At 41.7% G+C, this 24,758-nt stretch overlaps 1 protein-coding gene across 1 annotated transcript in view; it reads left to right on the top strand.

Annotated features, from left to right (window-relative positions):
- Nucleotides 1–23,154, top strand: part of SLCO5A1 (solute carrier organic anion transporter family member 5A1) — an 87,994-nt gene extending 64,840 nt beyond the window's left edge. Inside the window, exons 7-10 of the mRNA XM_075494784.1 lie at nt 6,575–6,734; nt 10,353–10,594; nt 13,691–13,755; nt 14,998–23,154. Of these exons, the coding sequence (XP_075350899.1) occupies nt 6,575–6,734; nt 10,353–10,594; nt 13,691–13,755; nt 14,998–15,443 (913 nt within the window). The 3' untranslated portion in view covers nt 15,444–23,154. The remainder of the gene's footprint in view (nt 1–6,574; nt 6,735–10,352; nt 10,595–13,690; nt 13,756–14,997) is intronic.
- Nucleotides 23,155–24,758: the final 1,604 nt, after the last annotated feature.

Here is a 24,758-nt window from a genome sequence, read left to right as displayed (position 1 = left end):
AAGAAAACACTCAGAAAGGCTTTGGTTAACATCCAACTAGACCATAAAGTGTAAAGTAGCTCCAGGAGCTAAATTTGTGAACCTGATTTGTGTGATCAGTAGACGGTCAATAAATATTTAAGAGCTACTTAGTAACATTTGATCGGCTGCAAAAGTGCCCAGCTGGAAAGACAAGCATATTCAGCAAAAGCGAATAGTGGTATATAAATACATTAAAAATGAGTTAAGTGGAAGCCACTAGGCAGCAGTTGTACTGCTTAGTGTCACTAATGACAGGAGGTGAGGTGACGGGTGACACGGGTGACACAGGTGACAGTCGCCGTGTGTAGTGGCTCCTGAGCTGAGTCTCTGATCTAGTCGGGTGTAGAAGATTGGAGCAGAAGAACATCCCTTGTGGTCTGTGGGGTAGCTGGGATGCACTAAGTCTGATGCTAGCTGTTAACCTTTACGGTGATCCTGCCCACGCATTACAGATGTGAAGACAAGCAAACAGCAGCCCTCCTGGGGCTCTGCAACCATGACAGTCCGTGAGCATGTGTAGAGGATCTCGAGGATGCAGCCAGAAACCCAATCCAGATTCCTGTTCAGCTCCTGCCTGGCTGGGGAGGTGCTAAAATTCCCTGGATATCTACTGATCTGCTTGGAGCAGAGATACTTGAGCTAGTTTTAAACAGCAGTGGCCTCTCTGTGGCACCATTGAGCAATACTGAGAGCAGGGCAAACAAGGCAGCACAGTTAATTCAATATTACGCTGCAGTGCCCGGTGTGGAGAGGTTGTGCATACCAACGTAATTCCCAAGGCAGAATTTTTGCTTACGGCGCATGTGCAAATACTCATGCCCCAACAGAGCTCAGTACTTAGCTCTGTCTGGTTTTGCAGATTCTGCAGGGGTCATACTGACTCTACCGAGAATTTTTGTTCTCAGAAATTCAGGTCTTCTGGACTGGACTGCAGACAGACCACAGGCGGAAATAGGGTGGTGCCTGCAGCTCCGCTTACCACTCAGGTGTGGGAAGGCAAAGGGCACAGTTTTCTCCTGGAGTTGGGGATTTTCATACATAATGTCTCTGGAAGAGGCCTTTAAATTTTGCTCCTGCAACCTCTCCTCTTTATCACATTCAACCTTGCATGGATTGCTTCAACATTCTTTGGAACTGGGTTTTCATATCTAATCAGTGGACTACTGGATAAACGATGCAATGAAGGACACCTTTTGCTTCCATTTATGAAAAAAATGTCAGCTAGTTTAAAAGTGTCAGGCAGGAAGAGGAAGGAGCGACAGCCTTGTGTCACAGAGCTAGGCAGATCCAACCTCTTGGAGAGGATCCAGAAGCTGTGCCCCTCTGAGGATTGAGGCCAGAGTAACTGTAGCCATGAGCCGCAGCATCTTGCAGTCTGTGAAACGCTGGTGAAAGGTGGCACATGGAGTATTCAAAGTAATCTTTCAAACTAAGCTAATGACACACCAAAGGGTTCTGGTACCAATGTAATAAAACCCACAAGAAAAAAAGTTACCCAAAACTGTGTTCTCGAAGCGCCACCTTTCTTCGCTGTTCAGCTGCTATGTGCTCTAGCTATGAAGAGTCACAAAACCATGCAGGTGACAGACTGCATGGCCCTGTCTTCTGAGATACACTAGATCTCTGCCATTGTGACCGTTGTGGAGAAGGTAGAGGAGTGCGTTGACTGAAGAAGGACTCTGGGACATGTTTGAAATACATGAATTCTTTCCAAAACCCAGATTAAGCATATTTTGGACTCTTCAAACTCAGATATTAGTATAGCTACCTATTCTCAAGGACGACTGAAGTGAAATAACCTATTGTTTGTATTTTGGCCAGAGTTCTCCAACTGACCAAGCATAGACTCTTGTGTGGTTTTAGGGAGCCAGGTAGGTGTAGGTGTTTAAGCTGCTGTGACTCAAAGATGGGAAGGAAGCATTTGAAATATGTCCAAATCCATAAGGGATGTATGTGTGTTTCCCACTGTTATCCACTTCATTAGCATTGGCCACTATGTTTAACAGTTATTGTGGAGGAGATAGGAATTGCCTGATAGTGTGTATTTGCTAGGAAGTCAGGAAATTGGTTGCTACAAAAGTGGCTCACCTTCTGTGTGGTAGCCTCTATCCAGCTATTTAGTCAGAGAGAATCTGACCCTGAACTTCTGATGTCCCCAAGAGCACGATAACCGCTGCACAAATGGATGGTGGATACAAGGGAAGAGAAAGGAGAAAAAATAAGGAATGTATAGAGATGCAGAAGAAGAAAAAAGAGTAAGCAAGAGAGGAACCTAACTTTAAAACCCTCTGAAAGGAGATTTCCCTTTGAAGAAATAGCTTCAGTCCTGGTCCCTGCTCCAGGTTTTGCTGTAGATACGGCAGTGAGGAGTTATTGATGAGGAGACGTGGACAGGATTGGGATCATGTTCACCTTCAGCAGGAAGGATGGAAAGAGACGCCATTCTGGAGCTTGCTGATAAGAACACCATCAAGGAGATGTAGGTTTGAACCCCTTCAGGTTGAGGAGGACCTGGAACCCCAGTGTTCCCACTTCAGGCAATGCAGAGCCGATGAAGATGAGGAAGCTTCTTCCTCCACTTCAGGAGAGATCTGTTACAAATCCATGAAGTGTGGTCTGTCTGGAGAAGGCTATCAGCACAAAGGGACAGCTTTTTTCTCCATGTATAGGAACTCACTGAGCTGTCTGTAGCTGGCACAGGTATTCCTGTACAGTGTCAGGGTGCAGAGTGTGTCCCCCTCACATCTAGGAGCTTGGTCACCTGAGTTATGGAGTTCAGCTGGCTGAGCCCAGGGTCAGCTCCATCACTGCTAAGAGCTGTTGTGAAGAAAGCTGGAGGCGAGGGCCTGCCCCTCCTTTCTCTTGGAGTTGCTGCGTGGTCACTGGACTGAGTCTGGCTGTGATCGTTGTCTCTAGACCCAATTCTGATCTGGTCTTGCCATCACTCTTGACTCCTATCTCACCTTCCCTGACTGGGGTGCCAGTCAGAAAGTCACTGGAGGGAGGTCAGGCCCTCACTTCCATGTTGTTGGAGGTCTTCAGAAGTGCCAGCTGTCTTGATTCCTTGCAGAACTTGCGTTTCTGACTTTCACACCTGGAAGGAGTAAAAACTTTCAGGTTTGGGTACTGCAAATTACAGTCCATAAAATAAGTGGTTTGAAACGGGCCCTCTATCTTCTGAAAAACTTGTGCATTACAGTACTGAATATTGCACTCCCTAACATTCGGGTACCTTGAGACACAAAATAGCACTTACAAGGCTGGAGTGCAGCTGTGGCAGAAAGTAACATAATACAATAGGGGTTTTCCTAAGTGACAGGAGAAGCTTCAGGTGAAAACGTTGATATCGGCTGCTTTTCAGTTTTCAGTGGCTTGGAATCGCCTTATGCAGTGAAGAGGGAGTGTGGGTGCGAAATTCAGGAACCGTGATTTCTTTAGACAGAAAGGTATTTAGGCAATAAGAGCTAGGGTCCCTAGCCTCAGCCAGCCCTATCACTTGGAAATAGATTGGTATGAATAAGGTCATTCAGGTAACTTTTCTTTGGCTCAATGCATTCATGTTGCTGGCAGTATTTTAAACCCAGATGAAATTCCAAATGAGATGCAGAAAATTGAACCAGCAATAAACCACATTGCAGACTCTTGCTTTTCCACTTATTAAATTAATTTAGCAACCTGAAACAAGGCACAGAGCATGGCAAGTGTAGTAAAAATAGGTATAAATATATAATATGGGCCATTTAAAAGTTCATGCTTGTTATAATTTGGCTGCATAATGACAGCAGAAAATAACTTACATTTCAAGGTGTATCTGCATATGTATCTAAGCGGAACAGTTACTTTCTTTTTGGTACCTGAACTATCACGTTCAGTAATAGCATGGATAAAAGGTAATACTTTATGCCTATGCCTTCAGGTACCTTCCGGCATAATGCCTTCAGGTAATACTAGATGTGATTAGATTAGATTAGTTAATATTAGATGTGGTTTATTTAATTGCAACTGCAAGATTTCACTAGAGCTTGCAAATATTTTCATGTTGGCCATAGGAACCCCTTAAGTTTATTTTTTCAGGAGCCTTCATGTCTTCGGAATTTACAAGCAAAGTAGTAGAAGTGGGGGCTGTCAGATAAAGCTAGTAAGAGCCAGATTCAAAACAAACAACAGCTCATGTAACAGGCTGTGGACTGTCGAAAAATCCTTGCTGTTAGATACTGTAGATGCAAAAAATTTCATCTCAATGGGGGAAGTACAGGCAAAAAAATTGGGGTTTATTAACTAAAAAACCCGTCAGACTTAGAAAATATTTTGGGCTGAGACTCATTAGAGGCTGAGAGAATACTTTTCTGGGGGAAGGTACTTGCCCTGTTCTTGCTCTTCCCTCGTCATCTTCTTATGGCTACTGTTAGAGGCAGGATACTGGTGAAGAGACAACCGTGGCCTCAACAGCCATTTTCATGTGTTTCTAAAGGTTTTCACAGAAAATGTACATATACAAAAATAAGTTTTCAATTAGTCTTTAGCCAGCCAAGGAAAAAAAGCAATGCTACAAAACTCATCTGAGCAATGCAGTAACTGAAAGGGCCAAAGGTAGTATGCTAGCTCTTTAGAAACTAGTCTGAGGTTTTCAAGAAAATATGCCCATTAAAAGTAAAAGGCTTTTCAGACCAGTTATTTGTCAGAAAAATATGATACGATCATCAGCTACTTCCTCATTAATGAGGAGCTTCTAGATAATAGAGATTGACACCTTACATCCTTTGATATTATCTCTGTACACACTGGGTCCAGTTATGCCAGTCTGTTTCTAATTTGGGAGCAAACAAACTAGTATCCGTTTTCTCTTTCCTTAACTCTTTCAGTTTAACTCTGTTTCTCTATAATCAGAATTTGTATATACAGTTATGTAGGGGTTTTTACTATTCCTTTCTTTCAGTGAGGTTGGCTTTGTGCCTGCTAACGCTTTTCCTTGTGTTTTGTAGTCCAAGCCCTTACCCTACCCAGGGATGTTAAAAGTCCAGTGTCACCTTGGGCTTTCCTTCAGCTCAGGGAGTAGCTGGGTGTCTCCTCCAGGGTTTGTGCCCAAAGCTGAGCATTTTTAAGTGACCTGAGAGTTGTTTTGGGCAGGGCTGAAGTGATATGGTAGGTAAGGCAGGAACTGGTTAATTTGATGGCTGTGACTTAGTCAACCTGAGTCAAAACCTGTGATGGTGACAGCCGGTGGTCAGTTGTAACCAGAGTTGATTTCTTTCTACTGATAGCAAAAAGCACCATTTGATCAGTGGGTTTTTTTCCCTCATCATCTTCTGATGAAGAGTCTGTGATCTTACAGATAGGGTCTCTGCTATTACTAAGGCCTTTGTCACTTCTGGATTGAGTTGCAATGGTACAACTGACATGGTAAAGTAGAGCCACAGTGGGATTATATGCTTATAAAATCTCAGTTCCAGCCACGAGTTGCACACTGGCACTCTGTGGTTTGTACTGGCTGCCCCTTGGCAGCTCAAGATCTCGGGTATTGGTTCTGTCTTAGGAGTTTGTCTTGCTTTGGGACCCCCAGCACCCAGGGCAGTGCTATTTGGGGAGACCAAAACTGCTTCTGAATGAACCTGCTCTCTCCAGATACGCCATGCAGAGGTGTTAGCTAGAGGAGAAGGTGCATCAGGAGATACCTGTAGCTACCTCAGTGCAGTGCTTCATTCGGACCTTGTTGCATGAGGCACTGAGCTCAGATGAGTGCCATGAGCTGCTGCCTTGGTTGGGGTCCCTTGGCGCGTTCATCCCATGGTGAAGATGTGCCTAGGCTGGCCTGGCGCTTGCCAGTGAAGAGTTGATGCAGTTCCCTGCTGTGGCAGTTGACATCTGTTTGGAGCAGCAGCGATTGATAGTGAAGAGCCTGCTTTTTGGTGTGTGCATGTCCTTCAGCTTTGAAATTCCCTTTAGTTCCTTCTGAGCATACCACCAAACACTGGGGAGGACCTAGAAAGTTGGGCTTTGGCAGGATTTTGGGGAATGGGCCAGGGAAGCGGAGTAGTGGTTCTTTTACAGACATTTAGTAACAGCACAGCACTCCTCCAGATCTAGAGACATTCCTGTAGATTTCACATATACATATAAATAATACAACCATTAAGTTTTCTGAGGAGTTGTTGGTATGTGGGAAGAGATGCCTATTAGTTCACACAATGCTTTCATCTCATCACTGAGCCCTTCACTAGTAATCAACAACAAATTGCTACAGCTTAGGATATAAAATAGTGATGTCTTAATTCTTAAAGGAAAAAAAAATGGGAAAAATACAGCTATTACCTGGGCAAATAAGATAAAAGTTTTAAACTTTGGTATTATTTTTGTATTGTGTTTTTAGTTGATGGCAGGGATGCCTTGGATGTTCTTCTATATTGTTTAAATCATGTACATAACCTAGAGTTAAGGCAGTCTTTCTCTGATAATCAACTCGCAGTTCCAGAGTTAATGAGTAGGATGTTTTCTCCCTCTGAACAGCAGGATATCTGTGCTTGCTCTACTAGCATGTTCTTTTTCCTTTCTTCAGTCCCACTCTTGCCATGGCCCACAGGAATCTGACTGGGAGCTGCAATGTTAACTGTGGATGTAAGATTCATGAGTACGAGCCTGTCTGTGGATCAGATGGAATAACATATTTTAATCCTTGCCTAGCTGGCTGCATCAATGGTGGAAACCACAGCACAGGGGTAAGTGCTTCACCCACCCACCCACATACAACCCGTCAGTAGCCCCTCAGGACTGATGCAGATTGCAGACTGCTCTGTCTCTAGTGCAAGCATCCCCCCTCTTAAGCTCTGGAGAAGTTGCTCTGCAGCTGACTTGTGCATAAGTCGTTCCATGTTCTGAAAGGCTGGTGGTGTGGTGGTGCACGGTCCCACTCCCCTTCCTTTCAGTTATGTACAAATTTGAGGCACAAGCTCATTTGTACCAAGTGAATCCTCCAGCCGAGTGAGTGCGAAGTGCCACGGGGTGGGGAGGGCTGATGTTTCCAGGACAGACTCTGAAGTCCCTGATGGCAGCGGCCTGCCTGTCTGCTGCTCCTGCAGGCCTTGGAGAGGGGACCTTGAGTCAGTGTCATCGAATTTAGCTTTCTAACATAGGCAGCCATGTCATAGTGTCTTTCCACAAACTCATCAGTGTTACTTGTAAGAGCAGTTTTGGATTTTTTTTGGCTCCCTCTCTGAATGCAAGGAAGAACTTAACTCTTCAGGTAGTTGGAATTGTTTTAAACTCCTGTTTAAATTTAGTTATGGCCTGTTTAAAGTCACTGGTGTTCGTGTCAGCCTCATCATTTTGCGTAAGTAGCTGTTGTACCTGCACCAGTGTATTGATAGGTCATTTGTTTGCATGGCTAAATAAAGACTGCCTGTTTATTCTGCTCTTGTAAAATAGTTTGGCCATTCTCATAGCCTTTCTCTAAACCTCTTCCAGGCTAAATGAAGTGACTGTCATTGAACTCAAGTAACCAGAACTTAACGGATGTTAATAATCCACTTTCTTGGAAATACATTGCCTGTTACAGCCTAGTCTTCCAGTTATGCTGGACTGGGGAAGGGCATCCTGCTGGTAAAGTCACACCATGGGAATTTGGCAGTTTCCAGGACTGAGAACAAGAAAACAGTTGAAAAATAGAATCTGACCTAAATATCAACGGAGCATTATGGTTGTGCTCATTTCATACAAAAACCAAACTCTTAAATTCTTCTGTTACAGAACTGTCCTTCAAAAAGGGATAATTAAGAAAGACAGGAAGTAATGTAAACATTGATTTTCTCAAGACTTGATTGTACTTTCCAGAAAGCTTATTTATAATGTATCAGTCTCCTGATTTGCAGTCCTGAGCCAGCCTGTGAAGCAGGAGTATGTTAGGTCCAGCAGTGCACTTTCTCAGGTTTGGCTGGATAATGGTCTGAAAATGCAGGTTCATACGTAGATTCCACTTAGAACAGCTTCATTTCCTTTATAGGTTTTTTTTTTAGAGTATCTTGCTGTTTTTTAATAGAAAATTGCTTTGGCCCAGTGCAAAAAGCCTGTGATGTGAGTCTGTGATTAATTTTCAGTGTCTATATAAATCTTATTTGTGCTTTGCTGGATTGAGACATAGGCTTGGTCTTTGCTACATTTCACCTGATATCAAACTGGTACTAATAATTCATTCAGTTGGGAGGTACTTTGGGAGTATGTACTCTTCACTACAGATTTTGAAACATACTATTTCCTCTTATGATTTAAGAAAAGATCCTTCATGGCCTGAAGTTTTAACTCGGTAGCTAATGGTGAATAGAATAGGGCTGACATTGGTAGGAAAATACATTTCTTCATTAAATAATGCTTTATGTAGGGAACTTTTAAAAACAGTAAGTGTAAGCTTGTGTCACTCTATAACACACAAAATGTTGCTAACTTACAACATTCGGATTTAAGCTTCTAGCATATAGTTTTTTCAAAATGAACCACTTGAAAATTGGAAGTGGGAGAAAAGGATGTCTGTGTACAGTTCATACCTATTTTATATATTCCTATACTCTAGCATTTCTATTGTGTCATATCTGTGCCTTTTAGTGCACAGACTTGGTTTATCTGGTGATGAACAAAGACTGTGTAGTAAAGAGGACTATTTTCTGTAGGATGCCTGTTTGGAAGCAGTAAGGAGATTAAGGTGAGGGACTGTAGGAAGAAAGCAAACACTCATGAGATATTAGGCAGGACAGTGTAGTGCTGCCTTGGGAAACTGGATTCTGTCATTGCTTCCATTCCTAAGCGATGTTGGGCAAGTCACTTAAACGAAACCTCTCCCAGTTGGTCTTTAATTTTGTATTCTTCATATTCTAGCTGATGGACATGAGCAATAACCAGAAGTGCCATTTGTAGAAGCACTGAGTGCCTAAATCTGTATCTGAAGGCACAAAAAATTCATTTAGAATATATTAAGTTGTATATAAAGGAACATGTTCTGAAAAAAAGGATCCCGGCTGTCTCGAATTTGCCACCCACATTTGTGAAACTTTTGATCTGTTCCAGTTACTTAGCTACAAAATAGAGATAACAACATCAGTGCCTCTTCTCATAACTGTTTTGAAGATAAATTACTCTTTTTTGAAAGAGTTAAGCTAGTGAGCGAGATGAGTGTGATAGAAAAATCCGTATGAAATATGAGTCATTCTGTCTTTGTAGTGGAATATGTGTAGTGTGAGAAGAAAAATACCTGGAGCCACATTTTGAAAATGGGAGGTAAAATAATACTGGATAAGTTGATACATTATTAAGATGCTCAGCTAAATCCCATGGAAAAAAAATGTGAGGCTATGTCATAACACGAACACATACAGAGGTATACATTAAAGTTGACAAACAACCCTAATTTGGACATTTCCAGATGTCCAAGTGCTTAAATTTGCAACCTTAAGATGGTCTTTTAATGTAGCTTCTGTGCATGTGTGGTCCTAGGTTTTACAAATGCAAACATCAAAACCAAAAACTCCTTCCTGTAACATCACATGAGCCCTGACCTGTTTCCCCTCTAACGCTGGAGTATTCTGATCTGCTGCACACCCCTTCACCGTTAGAGCAGTTGAAAACAGTAGTAGAATAAATGTGATGGGAGGCTATTTCTGATCTAGCTCTTCTTCACCTTGCTCAAATCACAGTCCCTTTGCCTATGATAGGCCACTTCGTTATTCAGTCTGTTCATCCTAATTTCAGCCTCTTTGTCCATTCAGGAATCCCTCATGTCCTTCAGTCTTAAGTCTCTGCTTTCTCCTTATTCTCTGGTTTTGCTCCTCTACGTATCCCATCCACATCCACATCCAGCTGGGAGGTCCTGGGCTCCAAGCACGAAGTGCAGCTTGTTGCTCTTTAGCCGAATCTGGGGAGACTTCCATTGAGATGGCAGAAGACACCTCCTGAAGATGGGTGCTGACAGCCTGCCAAATTCCAGAATATGGCATTGTCAGTGCTGCTTAAAGAGTGATTCCTCACAGGTTTTGTAATACAGTAGAAACAATCTTTTTCTCCAGCCTCCCTGTCAGAAGTGATTGAATTGTTTCAGCAGAATTTTCCAGAAATATTCCAGAATTTTTTCTAAACTCAGCCTAAACAGTGGAAGTCGTAAGCAATGGAAAGGCGGTCTCATCGCAGGAAGCCCTGGCCAGCTTTAAAAATACTTGGAGTGGTAACCTCGCTTGTACTTGGGGTAATGATGCTAGAGATTGAGAAGTACCGTGGGACTGTTGTACCACGTCTCTGCGCAATGTCTTTCTCGCACGGGTTTTTCATGTGGAAATGTTCTATTTCACTCTCCCCAGGTAAGAAATTACACAGAATGTGCCTGTGTCCAGAGTCGCCAGGTGATCACTCCGCCGACGGTGGGCCAGCGCAGTCAGCTCCGGCTGGTTATTGTCAAAACCTACCTGAACGAGAACGGCTACGCCGTTTCTGGGAAGTGCGATCGAACCTGCAACACGCTTATACCGTTCCTGATATTTCTCTTCATTGTTACCCTTATAACAGCGTGCGCCCAGCCGTCAGCAATCATAGTGACACTCCGGTGAGAACTCAGTTATGTTTTTTTAAGTATTTTTGCTCTGCCCGCTATCACCAGTGCCTGTGTCAGAAGAGGCTGGAGCAATGCAGCCAAACTCCTTCAAGCTTATGTATCCCCAAAAAGTGAGTAGAATAGGGCTGACATGGATAGGGTGGAACTTGCTTGTATTTCGAATATGTAACACGATAATCCACTTTAGGAAATATGAAGTGCCCAGTGATTTCCAGGCGCTATAAAGAGAGAACAAGTAAATGCATCATGTAAGAAAATGATTACTCCTGAAGACATTTTCAACCTTCTTAGAGCAATGGTTTGGATTTTCAAATGCAAATGAAAAAATGTTAATATTTAAAATTATCCTTTTCTCTTTCTTAAAATTGTTCATTGCTGCCACGTGCCTGTTTTTGAATCTTCCCTAATTTTGGACTTGTACTGTAGTAGTATTGTTGTCATCATGGTCATTTAAGGGTAGAGAACAACACAGTCTTTGTAGGGAAAGGTCATTTATTTGTTCATTTGCAAAAAAGCGTTCATGTTTTTGGATTGGCTTTTCCCATCTCTGCTATCTGGTCTGATAAACATTATCACTCCCTGTAAAATCTTCGTCCATTTAAAATACAGCTTCTGTAAGTGAACTTCAGTCTGATTTTTACAGAAAAGTGATCTGAAAAAAACCAGATATGGTCTACTGCTAAAATAAATTTGTATTTGTATAATACATGTTGCTGTTGTTAAAAGAGGAGAAGGAAGAATTAGAGGAAAATGATATAATTATTTACTAGGATTTACAAAGCGCTCCCATAGGTATTGGTTCTATTGGTAACAGAAGGACAAAGAGAATGGTTTAAAGATGTCGATTTGGTTTGGAATCTGGAGCTCTCAGAGCTCTCAGTTCAAGAAGGAAGTTCCTTTTGGATGGAGATGAGCTGGAAGATAGAAAAAATAGAATAGAATAGAATAGAATAGAATAGAATAGAATAGAATAGTTCAGTTGGAAGGGACCCTACAATGATCGTCTAGTCCAACTGCCTGGCCACTTCAGGGCTGACCAAAAATTAAAGCCTGTTATTAAGGGCATTGTCCAAACACTGACAGGCATGGGGCATCGACCACCTCTCCAGGAAGCCTGTTCCAGTGTTTGAGATGCTCTTCAGAAGCACACCGAAATTGATCCAGATGCAGATGGGTATTCAGTCCCTGGGACCAGGTTAGAGCTGATCTGAAGTAAATCCCTACAAAACCTGAAATGCTTGTGGTGTAGATGTCAGGTCCTCAGCACGAGCTGTTTAGCTGTATAAATCTGCTTCTCTTGAGCTGCGTTAATTGCTAACATAAAGACACCTTTTGGCCTGGTTTTGTGTAAAATCTCTCTCCAAATTAGCTTTTTTAAGCCAGGCTTTTTTAAAACCTTTTCTTTCTGCGAGAATGGTCCTTCCAACCAAGTGGGATTTTCTCCTGGTAGTGTTGTCTTTATATCTTCACTCTGATCTTCTGAGACTACTGATGTTCTGCTGCTCCTCACAGTTATCCCCTGTAAAAATAATAATGGCAAACCTTTGTAATAGGTCATTAGAAAACGAGGCAGATCAGGATTTGGCTTTGCTCTCCTTAGGCTCAGCCGTGAGCACGGCTCCGAAATCCTCTGGCAGGCATCTGTGTCTCATCCCCAACAAGGACCAGCACTCTCTTGCTGTCATTTTCTCAGCTCAGGTGGCTGAGGTTGATGCAGGAGCCTGCTGCTGACACGTGGAGGACTGTGCCATGTCATATGGTGGAATTTGTCTTCTAGCTTTCTTTTCAAAAAATCTACGAAATGGGTAAAAGGATCACTGTTAGGACTGTAAAGCCAAGCGCTCGGGAGTGGGCACGTCAGAATTCCAGTTGCTCATGGAGACTTAGATCAACTACTGTGTGTACAGCGCCGTTATAATTCAGAGACTTCTGACCTTATTCCTTCTGTCTCCGGGTTTTCCACCTGTACAACAACAATAATAATAATAATAATAAAAACCCATTGTCATTGCACTGCAATTATGCAAAGGTAAACTACAATCAATGGACACTAATACTGCAGTGAGCCTCACAATAGTGAGGTTCATAAGGGACATCTCCAGCAGGATTTTGAAATGTTCAGTAAAAAAAAGGATGGCCCACACACTTGAACGGTGACACGCACTGTCCCAAACCACATATTGTGCACAGCCCATCAGTACAAGATTTGTGGCCCAAGTTGGTTCTCCGATTTCTCAATTTCTGAGAGAGTGATTGACTTCAAAACCTTGATTTTACATCTGCACCCCTTTGACTGCAGTCTTTTTGTGTGTTTTTATCTTATATTTCAATGTCATTAGAAGCTGCCTATCTTAATTCAGACCTTTAGGTTAAGATTTAAAAATATTTTTTAAATCAGAAGAAAATGTGTGGTTTGCTAAAATTGTAGTTGCATTGTGGAGTATCATTACTTTGTATTTAGTCTTTTGAAACTTTGAAAGGAAAACCATCTATTTTTCCTTTGAAACTAATGGAATAAATCTTGTATTACTTGTGTTGAAAAGGAATGGTGTTTAGAGACTGTTTGGATGTTTCTACTGATATTTTTCCTAAAGTAGCTCCAAAGTGCTTATGCTACGCAGAGATCTGTTGAATTCAGAAGCTGAGTCCAGCTTTCAGCAACTTAATTCTCCATTAATTCTAATTTATCTATTTAATCTAATTTATAATTATCTACAATTAATCTAATTTATTAAGGAAATAAAGCAAGACATTATAAAAAAAAATAGGAAACTACCATGAGAAGCCATAAACATTTTGGATAGATTCTTTAAATTTCCTTAATGGGTTTGGATCAAATTTTTCAGGCCTTACACAGGTAAAGAAAGGTTAAAAGGCGTGATTGAGATTTTGATTAAACAGGGACAAGAGAGGCTGGTTGTATCTTTTCCTAGCAATAAGAGTTAACAGTGTTAGAAGCTAAATGGAAGAAATTTAGACAAAGATTTTTTATAGCTCAGAAAAAAGCCAGGAGGTAGAGCGAGAACATACCACAATGGTTATCTGTTATGACTGTTTCTTCAGAGGAGTTTTCTTTTCACCTGCTAGGTCTGTGGAAGATGGGGAGCGGCCCTTTGCACTAGGAATGCAGTTTGTTTTATTACGAACTCTTGGTAAGTCTTAGAGTTACTCAGCATTTCCATAAAGGCTCACCATGTTCGGCTTAAATGTACCATAAAAGTACTAAAATTCCATGAATCTGCAACTAATTGCTTGACTAATTGTATTAGGAACCTAAAATTAATAGCTTCTGAAAATGTTGTAACTGAGAATGTATTTAATTTTCTTTTTTTTTTTTGTTACTGACTTTCTAGAAGCACATTTTTGTGCCAGAAGGAGATATTTTTACAGTTTCAAATTTTATTTTAAAATTAATAGTTACTAAATATTATTTTATAAGAATTTTTTCTTTTTCAGAAACATATTTTTATTGCTTTCAACATTAACAACAGCTTTTTGCATTTTTAAAATAAGAAGCAATTGTTAGTTAATGTCTAATTTCAAATGTTTCAAAGCAAAAAGGGTACATGTTAAAAGCCTTTATTCCACAAAGCAGTTTCTTTCAAGCTCTTGAGCTTCTGAAATCCTGCCTATAAAGAGCACTCCAGGTGTTCAGCTACTATGAAACACGTGATTAGAGCAAGCAAGGAGTATTCTAGGAGAAGAAGAGGAGAAGCCCTTATAGCTGCATCTGGAAGTTTTCTTTGAGGAAGGACGTTTCTGACTTGTCTTAAAGGTGTTGTATTTCTGGCGAATGCAGGAGCATTCAGTGTGCTGGCTGCATTTTTAGCAGCCTTAGAAGTTAAATCTGTTTCTGAGGAAGATCTATTCAAAAGAAAATATATAATTTTAGTGGTCTCACTGCTTCCATCCATCTTCAGTAAGAGAAACGTTTTGCGGTCTTTGGAGCTTTTTCTCCTTAATCTAAAGCAGCAACCCCCACTCTTTCCCAGCTCATGGGCAACGGATGTTCAGCAAGTAGTGCTCTGGAGATAACGTCATATTTTGTTTCTCTATTGCCTGAGAGAAATGTTGAATTTTCTTTTGGGGACATGTGGCTCAAGAAGAGCTGTCTGGGGATGGCAGATGGAAGCAGTACCTGTTGTAAGGTGCTGCTGCATTGTCTTCTTTGCTTGAATTCTTTCCCATTTGTGGTACGCTCATGTGTGGGGTAAATAGTGTTGGTGGGAAGATCAGCTGACCAGTTTTCCATGTTTTACATCATGTGTGAGAACAGCGGTGTAGAGATCTCCAAACTTCTCAACCTCCACCTGTTTGTCTAAGGCATATAGTTTCTTTAGAAGTCTTCCACTATACGCTAACATGTATTATTTCTGTTGCTATTTTTATTTCAGCTTACATTCCCACTCCAATTTATTTTGGGGCTGTTATTGACACCACCTGCATGCTTTGGCAACAGGATTGCGGCGTACAAGGATCTTGCTGGGAATACGATGTCACCTCATTTCGTTTTGTCTACTTTGGGTTGGCAGCTGCTCTCAAGTTCGTGGGATTCTTTTTTATTTTCCTGGCCTGGTATTCCATTAAGTGTAAAGAAGAGCAACTGCAGAGACGGAGATGGAGGGCTTCGCTGGTGAACACTGTGAGTGAGGTGGTTGGTCAAGCTGGACCGCAACAAAACTATGCACGGACTAGATCCTGCCCTACCTTCAGTTCCCGAGGAGACATCAGTGTGGCACAAGGAATGAACTGCGTAGCACAGACATACCCCGGCCCTTTTTTAGAAGCAATAAATTCCTCAAATGAAAACGCGTTGGAAGAAGTTACTGCTGAGATATAGACCCCAGCTTGGTAATGTAATATTTAGTTTTGTTGGTTGACTTAATTACGGCGCCTTGTAAAACACCTGTGCCTTCTATTTTTAATCTAAATGTAACACGTGATAAAACCAACAAAGCTTAATGCAAACAACCATAGTATGTTCCTGAGGGCTGGATACCTCAAACCAACCCAAGTTCTTATTTCTCCCTTCCCGACAATGGAGTTTTAAAAATTGTGGTTTTAATTATTTCAGATGTGTCCATTAATGTCCATGCTCTGATCTAATATCAATGTAAGGGTGAGGTATTATGAACAGCAGAAGTCAGTGGAAGAGTGACAAAAACTCATATTGTTGATGTCTAGATGTCACAAAGATGCTTAAATGTATCGTCAACTTCACATCCACAAAACGTATTTTTAAGAGATGAGTAATTACTGTGAGTTCTGCTACAAAGCACAACTGAACTTATTTAAACTATGCAACTTATTTGGATAATTGTATGTGCAGCAAATTAAGTTTGAAGTTTGCTTTTAAAGACATTACTGCAACTGAATTTGAAAGCGGCTATTTTCAGACATAAGCATTAAATTAAAAAAGAACGTAAGGTTTAAAGTACTGTTAATAACATGTTAAGCCATACAAAAGTTATGCATCAGGTAACGTTTGCAAATGTTGAGTCATAATATTTTTATCCTGTCAAAATGTGCATTAATTTTCATTTGATGGGATGTAGTCATTCTTCACAAAGTACACAGGCTAGGAAAGTATAATGCTTGGAGTAAAAAACTTCATTATTAATTTGTAATAACATTAAGATGTAGGAATCAAACACACGTACCAGAGCAGATATGTGCATATTTCTGTAATGATACAGACAGTTATTTGGGTGGTCGTTACTAGCACCAAATCCATACTTTTCCTGAAGAAGAAAACAACCACTTACAGCTTTATAGGAAGATCTTGGCTGTCCTTCAGAAACGTGTGCCAGTCTAGTTCAGCTTCAGTGAAAAAATCTCGAGGGAGAGCTGATGGCCTCGTTTTGTGTCTGAGTGGCCGCCTGGGACCCGGCGGGCCCCTCGCAGCCAGCGACGGCCCGGGGTTCGGGCTGGCACCGCTCACTGCCTGCTGCGGGAGCGAGCAGAGAGACCCTTCAAGGGGGCCGCAAGCAGCCTGCCCGCCGCCGTGCCTGGTACGAGGCTTTCCCCTCCTGGCACCGGCGGGGTGCTGTGCTCTCCGCCACCGAGGACTGCTGCGGAGGGGACGCCGGCTCAGACCCCGGGTCCCTCTCGTTTCTGCCCCGCTTCTGCCTCTGCCTCTGCCCGGTGCTGGGCAGGCTGGTGGGGCAGGGCTGGAGGTCATAGTTGCATGGTTTGTCCCACGCGTGGCCGCCTTTCATTTTCTCAGCTTCATTGAATGCTTCTGTGAAGGCAAAGGGCGAGTCATCTCTCCTTTGCCTTCCAGGGGAAGAGCTAAGAATAGAAATTGTCTGCAAGCATGGACCCAGGGGACGTGATGTGGCCTTTGCTTATTCCAAATTACTGTAGTGTGTTTTCTCCCCGGGAGCTGCTGAGACTTTCTAATCAAATGTACTTGGCATCTCATTTCTTACTCTGGAGGCTTTGTAGTGCCATGCTTATGACGTATTAATGATGTCTCAAAGGGCAGAGAATGATTTCAGGTGGACACTGGGAAATCAAAGTTGTATTTTGCCCTGCAGGGAAAGTCTTAGAAGTTTAAGAAATTAAAAACACCATTTTAAGAGGACTCAGTGACAGGCAGGTTTGGATTTTGCGATGTGGGGGCTTGTGTGAAAATAAATAGAAGAGAGCAGAACTTCTACATATTTTTGAACAGAGTTATTCCTGGTTTAATTCTTAATTTATCAATGATTTAATTTATTAATGATCAAACTTTATATGGAACCAAGTCCTTGAAATTAAAGACAGTACTCTCCTTGGCATCCATGGAGTTGTCCTGGGAAGAGTAGATTTCCCTGTCCTTTTCCTTTGCCGGCTGCCTTCTTCCCTCATGTCCTGGCTCTCCTTGACCGGCACATGGGGCTACCCCCTGGGCTGGTGGTTCCCCTGCTTCAAATGGTGGCTGCTTATTTCAGAATGTCTCAGTCCATTTATGTGGCTTCTAACGATTTCCACTCTCTGTGGCTGCAAACTCAGATGCTTCTACTCCAAACTACAATGTAGAAGAATATTGTTTTAATCACTTCCTGCGATTCTATACATATTAATAGCTTTTTGGAATCAAGCCACCAGGCACAAAACATCCTCAGTCCTGTGCCACCTGAGATGTTAGCTTCTACACTTCTTATCCCGAGGAATAAATTTCCTTGGCTCAAAGGTATTGAGTATATTTTTTTTGCTATACATCAGAATAGATGATAAAAGTGTCTCCTTTTGCCCCAGTCTCAAATGCTTCTTGCACCGAGAAATTCCTGCCATGGCAAAAACTGAGGCAAAGTAGCGGGACAAAGTGTAATTGCAGCCCATCACCCGTCCATTTTAGTCACTCGCCCATTTTAATCAGCACGGGATGAGGTGAAGAGCGACAATCTTTTCAAATACCTCAGAAACAGAGCATTTAGGGAATTGTAAAAGGCTGGAAATGAATCATCCATCCAGATCTATTCTGTTTCATGCCTTGTGTGCACTTCTGTTCCATCTGAATAACAAGGGAGAGCAGATCAGGCTTGTAGGATTGTCAGGAGCTGACATTGATGGCAGAGAAGGAGAGTGATAGAAGTGACACATCTGCAACTGCTGCTGCTTCTGAGCTGATTTCAAGGAAATTCGGAGATTGTTGGAATGGAGACCACCTGCTTTTTAGGAAATCCTGACACTTACACTTCTAAAAACATTCATTTTTTGAAATGTTTGAGAAACTGGAATGTGGAGGGAAAGATGTTCACTTTGGAAACACTGAAAAAGCCTTGTTTACATACTTTCAATAGCCTTTTAATTTTCCTTTCAAAATTATATGCAAAACAAAACATAACATAAAAAATAATTCATATTTTTTGATACAGATGATTTTGACAATATGAATACATTTCTACAAAATCAATTAAATCAGCATCCTCTGGAAGAAAAAAAGAAAACCCAAACTCTCGCCAGTTTTTGATTGATTCCTGAAGGAGGCTTTATTGTGAGTAAGCTATAACAGTCTAAGCCAATAAAGGCACGCAGGGGAAACACATTAGCTTTCTAAAGAAGTCAGTTCCAGCATTATCAACATTGACTGAAATATGGACTGAGACCTGCTGAACAAACACTATTTTCTGAGGTTGTCGTTGCTGAAGGAAGCAAAATTGCTAGAGAAGTTGTGTGCATCCCTAGCAGTAGTCATGATCAATGTGTGGTGCTAAACCAACTCACCAGAAGAAAAAAGGAGCTTTATCTATCACCCAGTGAAGGTGGCCGTGCTGTCTTCCTGCCATGAAACCCTCTGACCAGGGAATATAAAATTCCATTGATGTGTAATTTCCACCACCTTCCCTCTGTACCCCCAAACACTAAAGTTTGGGTAGCAGCGAGCACAAGAAAATGTAAAGCAGAGGTCCTGCTCACCTACAGGCTGCTATCGGTAGCAAACGCAAGTCGTCTGCCTGCAGTTAACCAGCCAGGGATAATATGGAGCAACAACACCCTGTGATTAACTACAAGTCCACAAAGTGCCATCGTGCCATTACAAGGACAGACTAATTTCCTTTTACACCACTTATTCCTGATTTAGAGTGAGGGACATGAGAGGAGAAGTAGCCCCAATACATGGACTTGACTGAACCGGTAATCGTCCCTGCTTAGGCTCCCATTCATCCCTGTTTCTTCAAAAAGGGGAAAACTTCAGAAAGGGCATGGCCATGGCCTTGGGTGCTTACGAGTGTAGCACCCTCAGCAGATGGTTCGTAGAGCTTTCGGGGGCTGTGGTCTTGGCTGGAATAGCTGGAGAGTGGGACTCTGTATTTCTAATTCTAGGCAAAAGCCCTATGGTTTTGATTCTCCTTTTTCCCCATGAGCATACTGGATATAATATGGTATAATTTGGAACTGGTAGCATTTTAGGTCCTTTCAGTACAGTGTGAGCAGCTGCAAGAAATGCGTTGAATATTGTGTTGCAATTTATATTTAATTGGAAACTTTCAGTTTTTTGATCAGCCATTGTATCTTTAAAAGCGCATGTAGTAACATGCAATTCCTCAGAACTTCCTGTTCTGTAAGTGAAGTAGGGGCACAAATCTCCTCCTAGGTATTAGAAATGTAAGTTTGAAAGCCCCTAAATTAGTTACAAACACTTGAGTGTAGCGTTTTCAAAAATGTTTTCTTTTTTTTTAAATACAGCTTATTAATTTGTAGCTTTAACCATTCATTATGGCTCTGATCCAGCAGAACACTTAAATATGGGTGTAAGTTTATATACTTAAGTAATGCACTTAAAAATAATGCAGGCATGTAAGTATTGGACCAAATCCCATCTGCATTCAAAAAGGAGTTCCTCTACCCAAAGAGTAATTTCCATACTGAGTTTTTTTCCCCATACTGAGTTTTTTTCACTGATCATTGTAACCAGAATAGCACAAAGTAGCACTCGAGTACTCCCCTGTGGCATTCACATGTGGCTACTTATATATCTGGCAATGGAGGAAAGCTTTCATTTTCAAATATAACTAAACTTCAAAATATTTTGTGGACATGCTCAAAGACACATTCTAGCTCTTCCTGCCATTCACTTATTTTATGAAGTTTCTGGCTGAAAATCTGTGCATTATGTGGGGAGATAGATTAAATATGGGCATCTTTCTGACCTTAAAGCCAATGAAATTGCTCAAGTAATGCTGTAGGTTCAGATTGTAACCTTTCACAGGATTTGGACCTAGAGGTTCAGATGACAAATTATCAGTATCCTGCACAAGCGGAGCAGAGTGCATGGTGCTCCAAATGGCATGGCTGGGAGAGGGGTCAGCACCTTCTGTACTGTTCTTGTGGATTTTCCTCCCAAATGCCTGAATTATTACTGCCTTACTATACTTCCTATGTGTGTAATACCACAGCTCTTCGTAGTGTTATATTTACATAAAACTGCTGATAAATAGGTCCAAAGTGTCTTATTGCTATTTTGGAGCCAGATTCTTAGCCTCATCAGTCTGATGATGAGACTGAAGGACTGGGCCAGTACCTTGGGTTGGACATTAACAAGCTGGCGCTTTAGAACGTGTCTGGGAACTAAGTGATATCAAGTGCTTGTTTAGCTTTTATACTCTGTTCACTGGTTACTACTACTGTTTTCGGATATCAAAGACAAAATATTTCCTAAACAAGTTTATCTTTTTCTGTTTTCTCAATAATGTGTCTTTTATAATGGCATAGGAGATGCCATGCTGCGTGCTGCAGTGTCGGGGTTCCCCCAGCTGAAGCCATCCAGCTGTGATTGCTTTCCAGGGGCTTAAAACATCTGGTAGCGGAGATTTATCTGACCTGCTATCTGAATTGGCATTGCTTTGGACAGAGTGTTTGCCCCTTGTAGGTTGAACCTGTATCAACACATTTCAGGTTCTTCACATATTGGACTTGATTTTATAGACATTTTTATCCTTTAGAGTGCTTAGAAGAGGAACAGTTGACGTCATGGTGGCAGATTCATTCTTTGGTATAGAATTAGGGCTTTCTTTTTTTCTTATAACATCTTGTTTTACCAATAACAATTCAAAAAGCTTATGTGTAAACATTGTCGCAGAGTAGAGATGTGGAGCCTTCAGCGTGGGGACTAGGTATAGCCAGGGTTCACATGATTCTTCGTCTTTTCACTGAATATCACTAATACATGTTATTATGTGGGCAAAGGTTTGAAAGCCTGCCTGATCCTCAGGAAGGAATTTTTCCCTATCCTTTCCACAGGATATGTTACATAAATTAAGGAAGACAGCTAGCAGTATCCATATCCGATAACCATATCCATTACATTAACTACAGCTAACAACTGTAGTTTTTAGCAACGCCCCCCTCCAGTCCTTCAGAGAAGCTGTTTTCTTTTGACTTAAACAGCCTTTCAAACACAGACATAGCTCTGCAAGTTCAAAGTAGCTCCAAACTTTTCTTGGCTTCAAGTGTTATGAAATAGATGCTTATTTATTCAGGTTCCATTCTACTCTTCTCATTATTACATTATCCGTTGTGTGTACTGTATTTTCTCATTTTTTCTGTCTCAAACCAGTTGTCACAATGTTATCCTGTAACAACATTTTGTTCATGATACAGAATAGGTGAAAAGCTGTGGAATTCATGAAGGGCTACAAAAAGAATCCAAAACATTGTTCACCTCGGGGAAGGGTGAGCCAGCTTGATAATCTTTGGACTAAACAACACTGTGGTGCTAATAGGTACTGAAGTATTTTATGATGTGTTCACTATGACTTAAATGACATATTCAAGGCATGTCAATAATGCAACTGCATGTGGTTTTGTTCTTAAAGTCTGGACTGCTCCAGCAAAGGCAGTGTTTATAATTCCTGGGCCAGTTCCTACCTAGCTCTTCTGTGGGAAAGTCATTTCAGGAGGCAGTGTAGGATTTGGCCCAGCGCTAACAGCTAAGGTAAAAGCTATACAGACCACAGAAATCTCAGGTAGGATGTATTCATCCTGCTGTAGAGTGTTACTTTATTTAGTGGCTTTGCTTAAGCGGAGGCTGAAAATAAATTCTATAGTAATGACAAGAAACACTGGGCTAAATTCTGGGACCCCTTAACCAAGCAACGTTAGTAAGCGTTTGAATTAAATTGAGGATTCAGATCTGAAATATTAGTGTTCTTCCATGGAATACCAGAAAGATAAGGGTAGAATAAGAGCAAGTTCTAGCTCTAGCAATGGAAAAAGGCCAGATCTGGTCAACTTTGAAGTGAGCTACTATTTAAAACAGGTTTTAAAATCTTGAAGACAAAATTTTTCCCTTCCATTTTGAATTCTGAAAGGTAATTATTTTGTGTTACTGTGCCTGCTCATGCAGAGAAGGCATCCGTATCCTAAATAGCACTGAGAGGTACACCTCCGACTGGCAGATCAGAAATTTTACCTCTTTGACAAATTCCTTATTTGAAAACACAGAGGGAAATTTCAAAACAAAAAAACCTGTACAAAATCATCTGGAACTGAGTTTTGGTACAAAGAAAAAGAATTTGGAGTGAGTGTGATCCATGGCTGAGTGACTTTCACTCAAAGAAGTGTGAGTCCTCATCTACAGGACAAGACTTTCCTCAGAGAAGACCTGCTCTTTTCCCCAGCTGAGCAAATGGGAGTTTTGCCCTTGGCTGCAGTGCATACCTCTACCAAATGATTTAAGCAGAACAGCAACAGAATAGTCTGGGTAGTATGTTAGGAGCATGGAGTGGGCACACTGCCTGTAACTGTTTAGTTTTTAAAAAACTCATTATTAAGCAAATGTGTAGAGTATTAAGGAAATTCGTAGAGTATGTCTGACCGTATGAGTGTGTGGGTGCTGTGCTGTGGTAAAAAGAGACTAATTGGTTTATGCGGTTTGTTTTGCATACTTTAGGCTCCTGTATGGGGTTTTTAAATTGATATTTATTTCTCAGCAGAGCTTAGAATAATTTTAAAGCTGTGTAACACATCATTTAATGAAATCTATTGTCAGCATCTGTTGTAAACATGTGTTTACAAAACAAACTCTTGAATACTTGATATTTGGAAATAAAAAATAGCATATCGAGTGTGTTTTATTTCTGATCAAAAAAAGGAAGCAGCAGAAAAGGTACGTGGGTTGCTGTGCAATCATTCTGGATCAGGTGACAAAGTATTTGGTCTTTTAGTGCGTAGTCAGACAAAAACAAATCTTTCCACTGAATTCAGTGACCACCGAATGACAACTAAGTATTGACCCTGCAGAAATAAACTGTAAAATTCCATGCTAAACTCTAACACTAAATTTGATTGATACTAGTTAAATGCTAAGAAACACAAATTTGTTTGAAATAGATATTGACAGCTGGAAAAAATACATAGGATACGAGCCTATGTGCATCTACGCTACTCAGTGAAAGAGGGCCAGGGCATGAACCCAAGGACTGGACTCCTGATATCCACACTGCTTAGTGCTTAGTTCTCTCCTTGGCTCTGATTTGGACCATGCCAGCAAACTACCTCCGTGTGGTTTGTGGGGAAGGGCTATGCCACAGAGACCTCCCACAAGTCAGAACTGGCTGAGCCAGGTTTGGTTCCCCCAGTTCCTGCAGGCACCCAAAAGCACAGGCTGTGCGTCGGGGACCCCCGTGTCCTCATGCAGCGCTGCAGGGGCTGCAGCACACACCGCAGTACCACACCGTAAGAGCTCTGGTGGCTGCAACGCAGGTCTTGTATTACCACAGACATTTAAAAATGGAAATAATTGGAAATTGCTTATTTTGGGTCCACAGCAATATCAGCACAGAGCCAAGGGGAGACCCAGGGCTAAGTGCTGCATAACGTGGATGGGGTAAGCCTCAGCCTGGTCTAGCAGTGTGGATGTGACCTGACCTTGTTCGTACAATTTGGTTTTGGAGCTAGGTTTTCTACTCTCTGGACTCACTTTTATTTAAAAGTATAGATTTATCCTTGGATGGAAATTCTGTCCCAAGGCAGCCTGGTCTTTCAAGATCAAAAGAACACAGGTTGAAGTTGAATATATTTTTCTAGACATGTTTCATTATTGAGGCTTTATACTGGAAGTATTTTGACCTGTAGTGTGTGTTTCATGGCTGGATAAGCTGTGGCTTGCTTCTATGAAACATCCTCGCTGCCTGGTGAATACTACGAGCCCCCACACCTCAGCAATAACCAAACAAGACTTTGCTGCCACGGGGCAGCTGCATTCACATTGATTCAGGACATGGCTTGTCTTTCTGAGGTATCTTAAGTGCATTTGGTTTCAGACCACAGAAACTGCCGCGGTGTGCACAGCACCTAGCAGATTTGAGTCCTCAGCCAGCAGTGCAGCTTCAGCCGATGTGCGCAGCCAGGGAGGAGCTACCGTCCCACGGACGGCAGAGAAATCTATGCGGTCCAGATCCTCTCTGACTTCCAAGCTCAAAGTAAGACTTACCCATTTTCATTTCCAGTACATATAACCACGCAAAAAACCGTCTTGCAGATCCCCCTGAATGTCACCAGTGTCCAAGACTACAACTGTTAAACCATGGACTGTGCCGTGGATGAAGTTATCATCAGTAGATTTCCAGCACATCAAGGGTATCGTTGCGAGTTGAAAACCGAATAAATGAGCTACCTTGGCAGGGGTTGGAAGCCCAGCGGGGTGGTGCAGGGGCCAAGGAGAGAC

Source organism: Mycteria americana, chromosome 2, assembly GCF_035582795.1.
Source record: "Mycteria americana isolate JAX WOST 10 ecotype Jacksonville Zoo and Gardens chromosome 2, USCA_MyAme_1.0, whole genome shotgun sequence".
Classification (NCBI taxonomy): domain Eukaryota; kingdom Metazoa; phylum Chordata; class Aves; order Ciconiiformes; family Ciconiidae; genus Mycteria; species Mycteria americana.
This window is presented reverse-complemented; position numbering and strand designations above follow the sequence as displayed.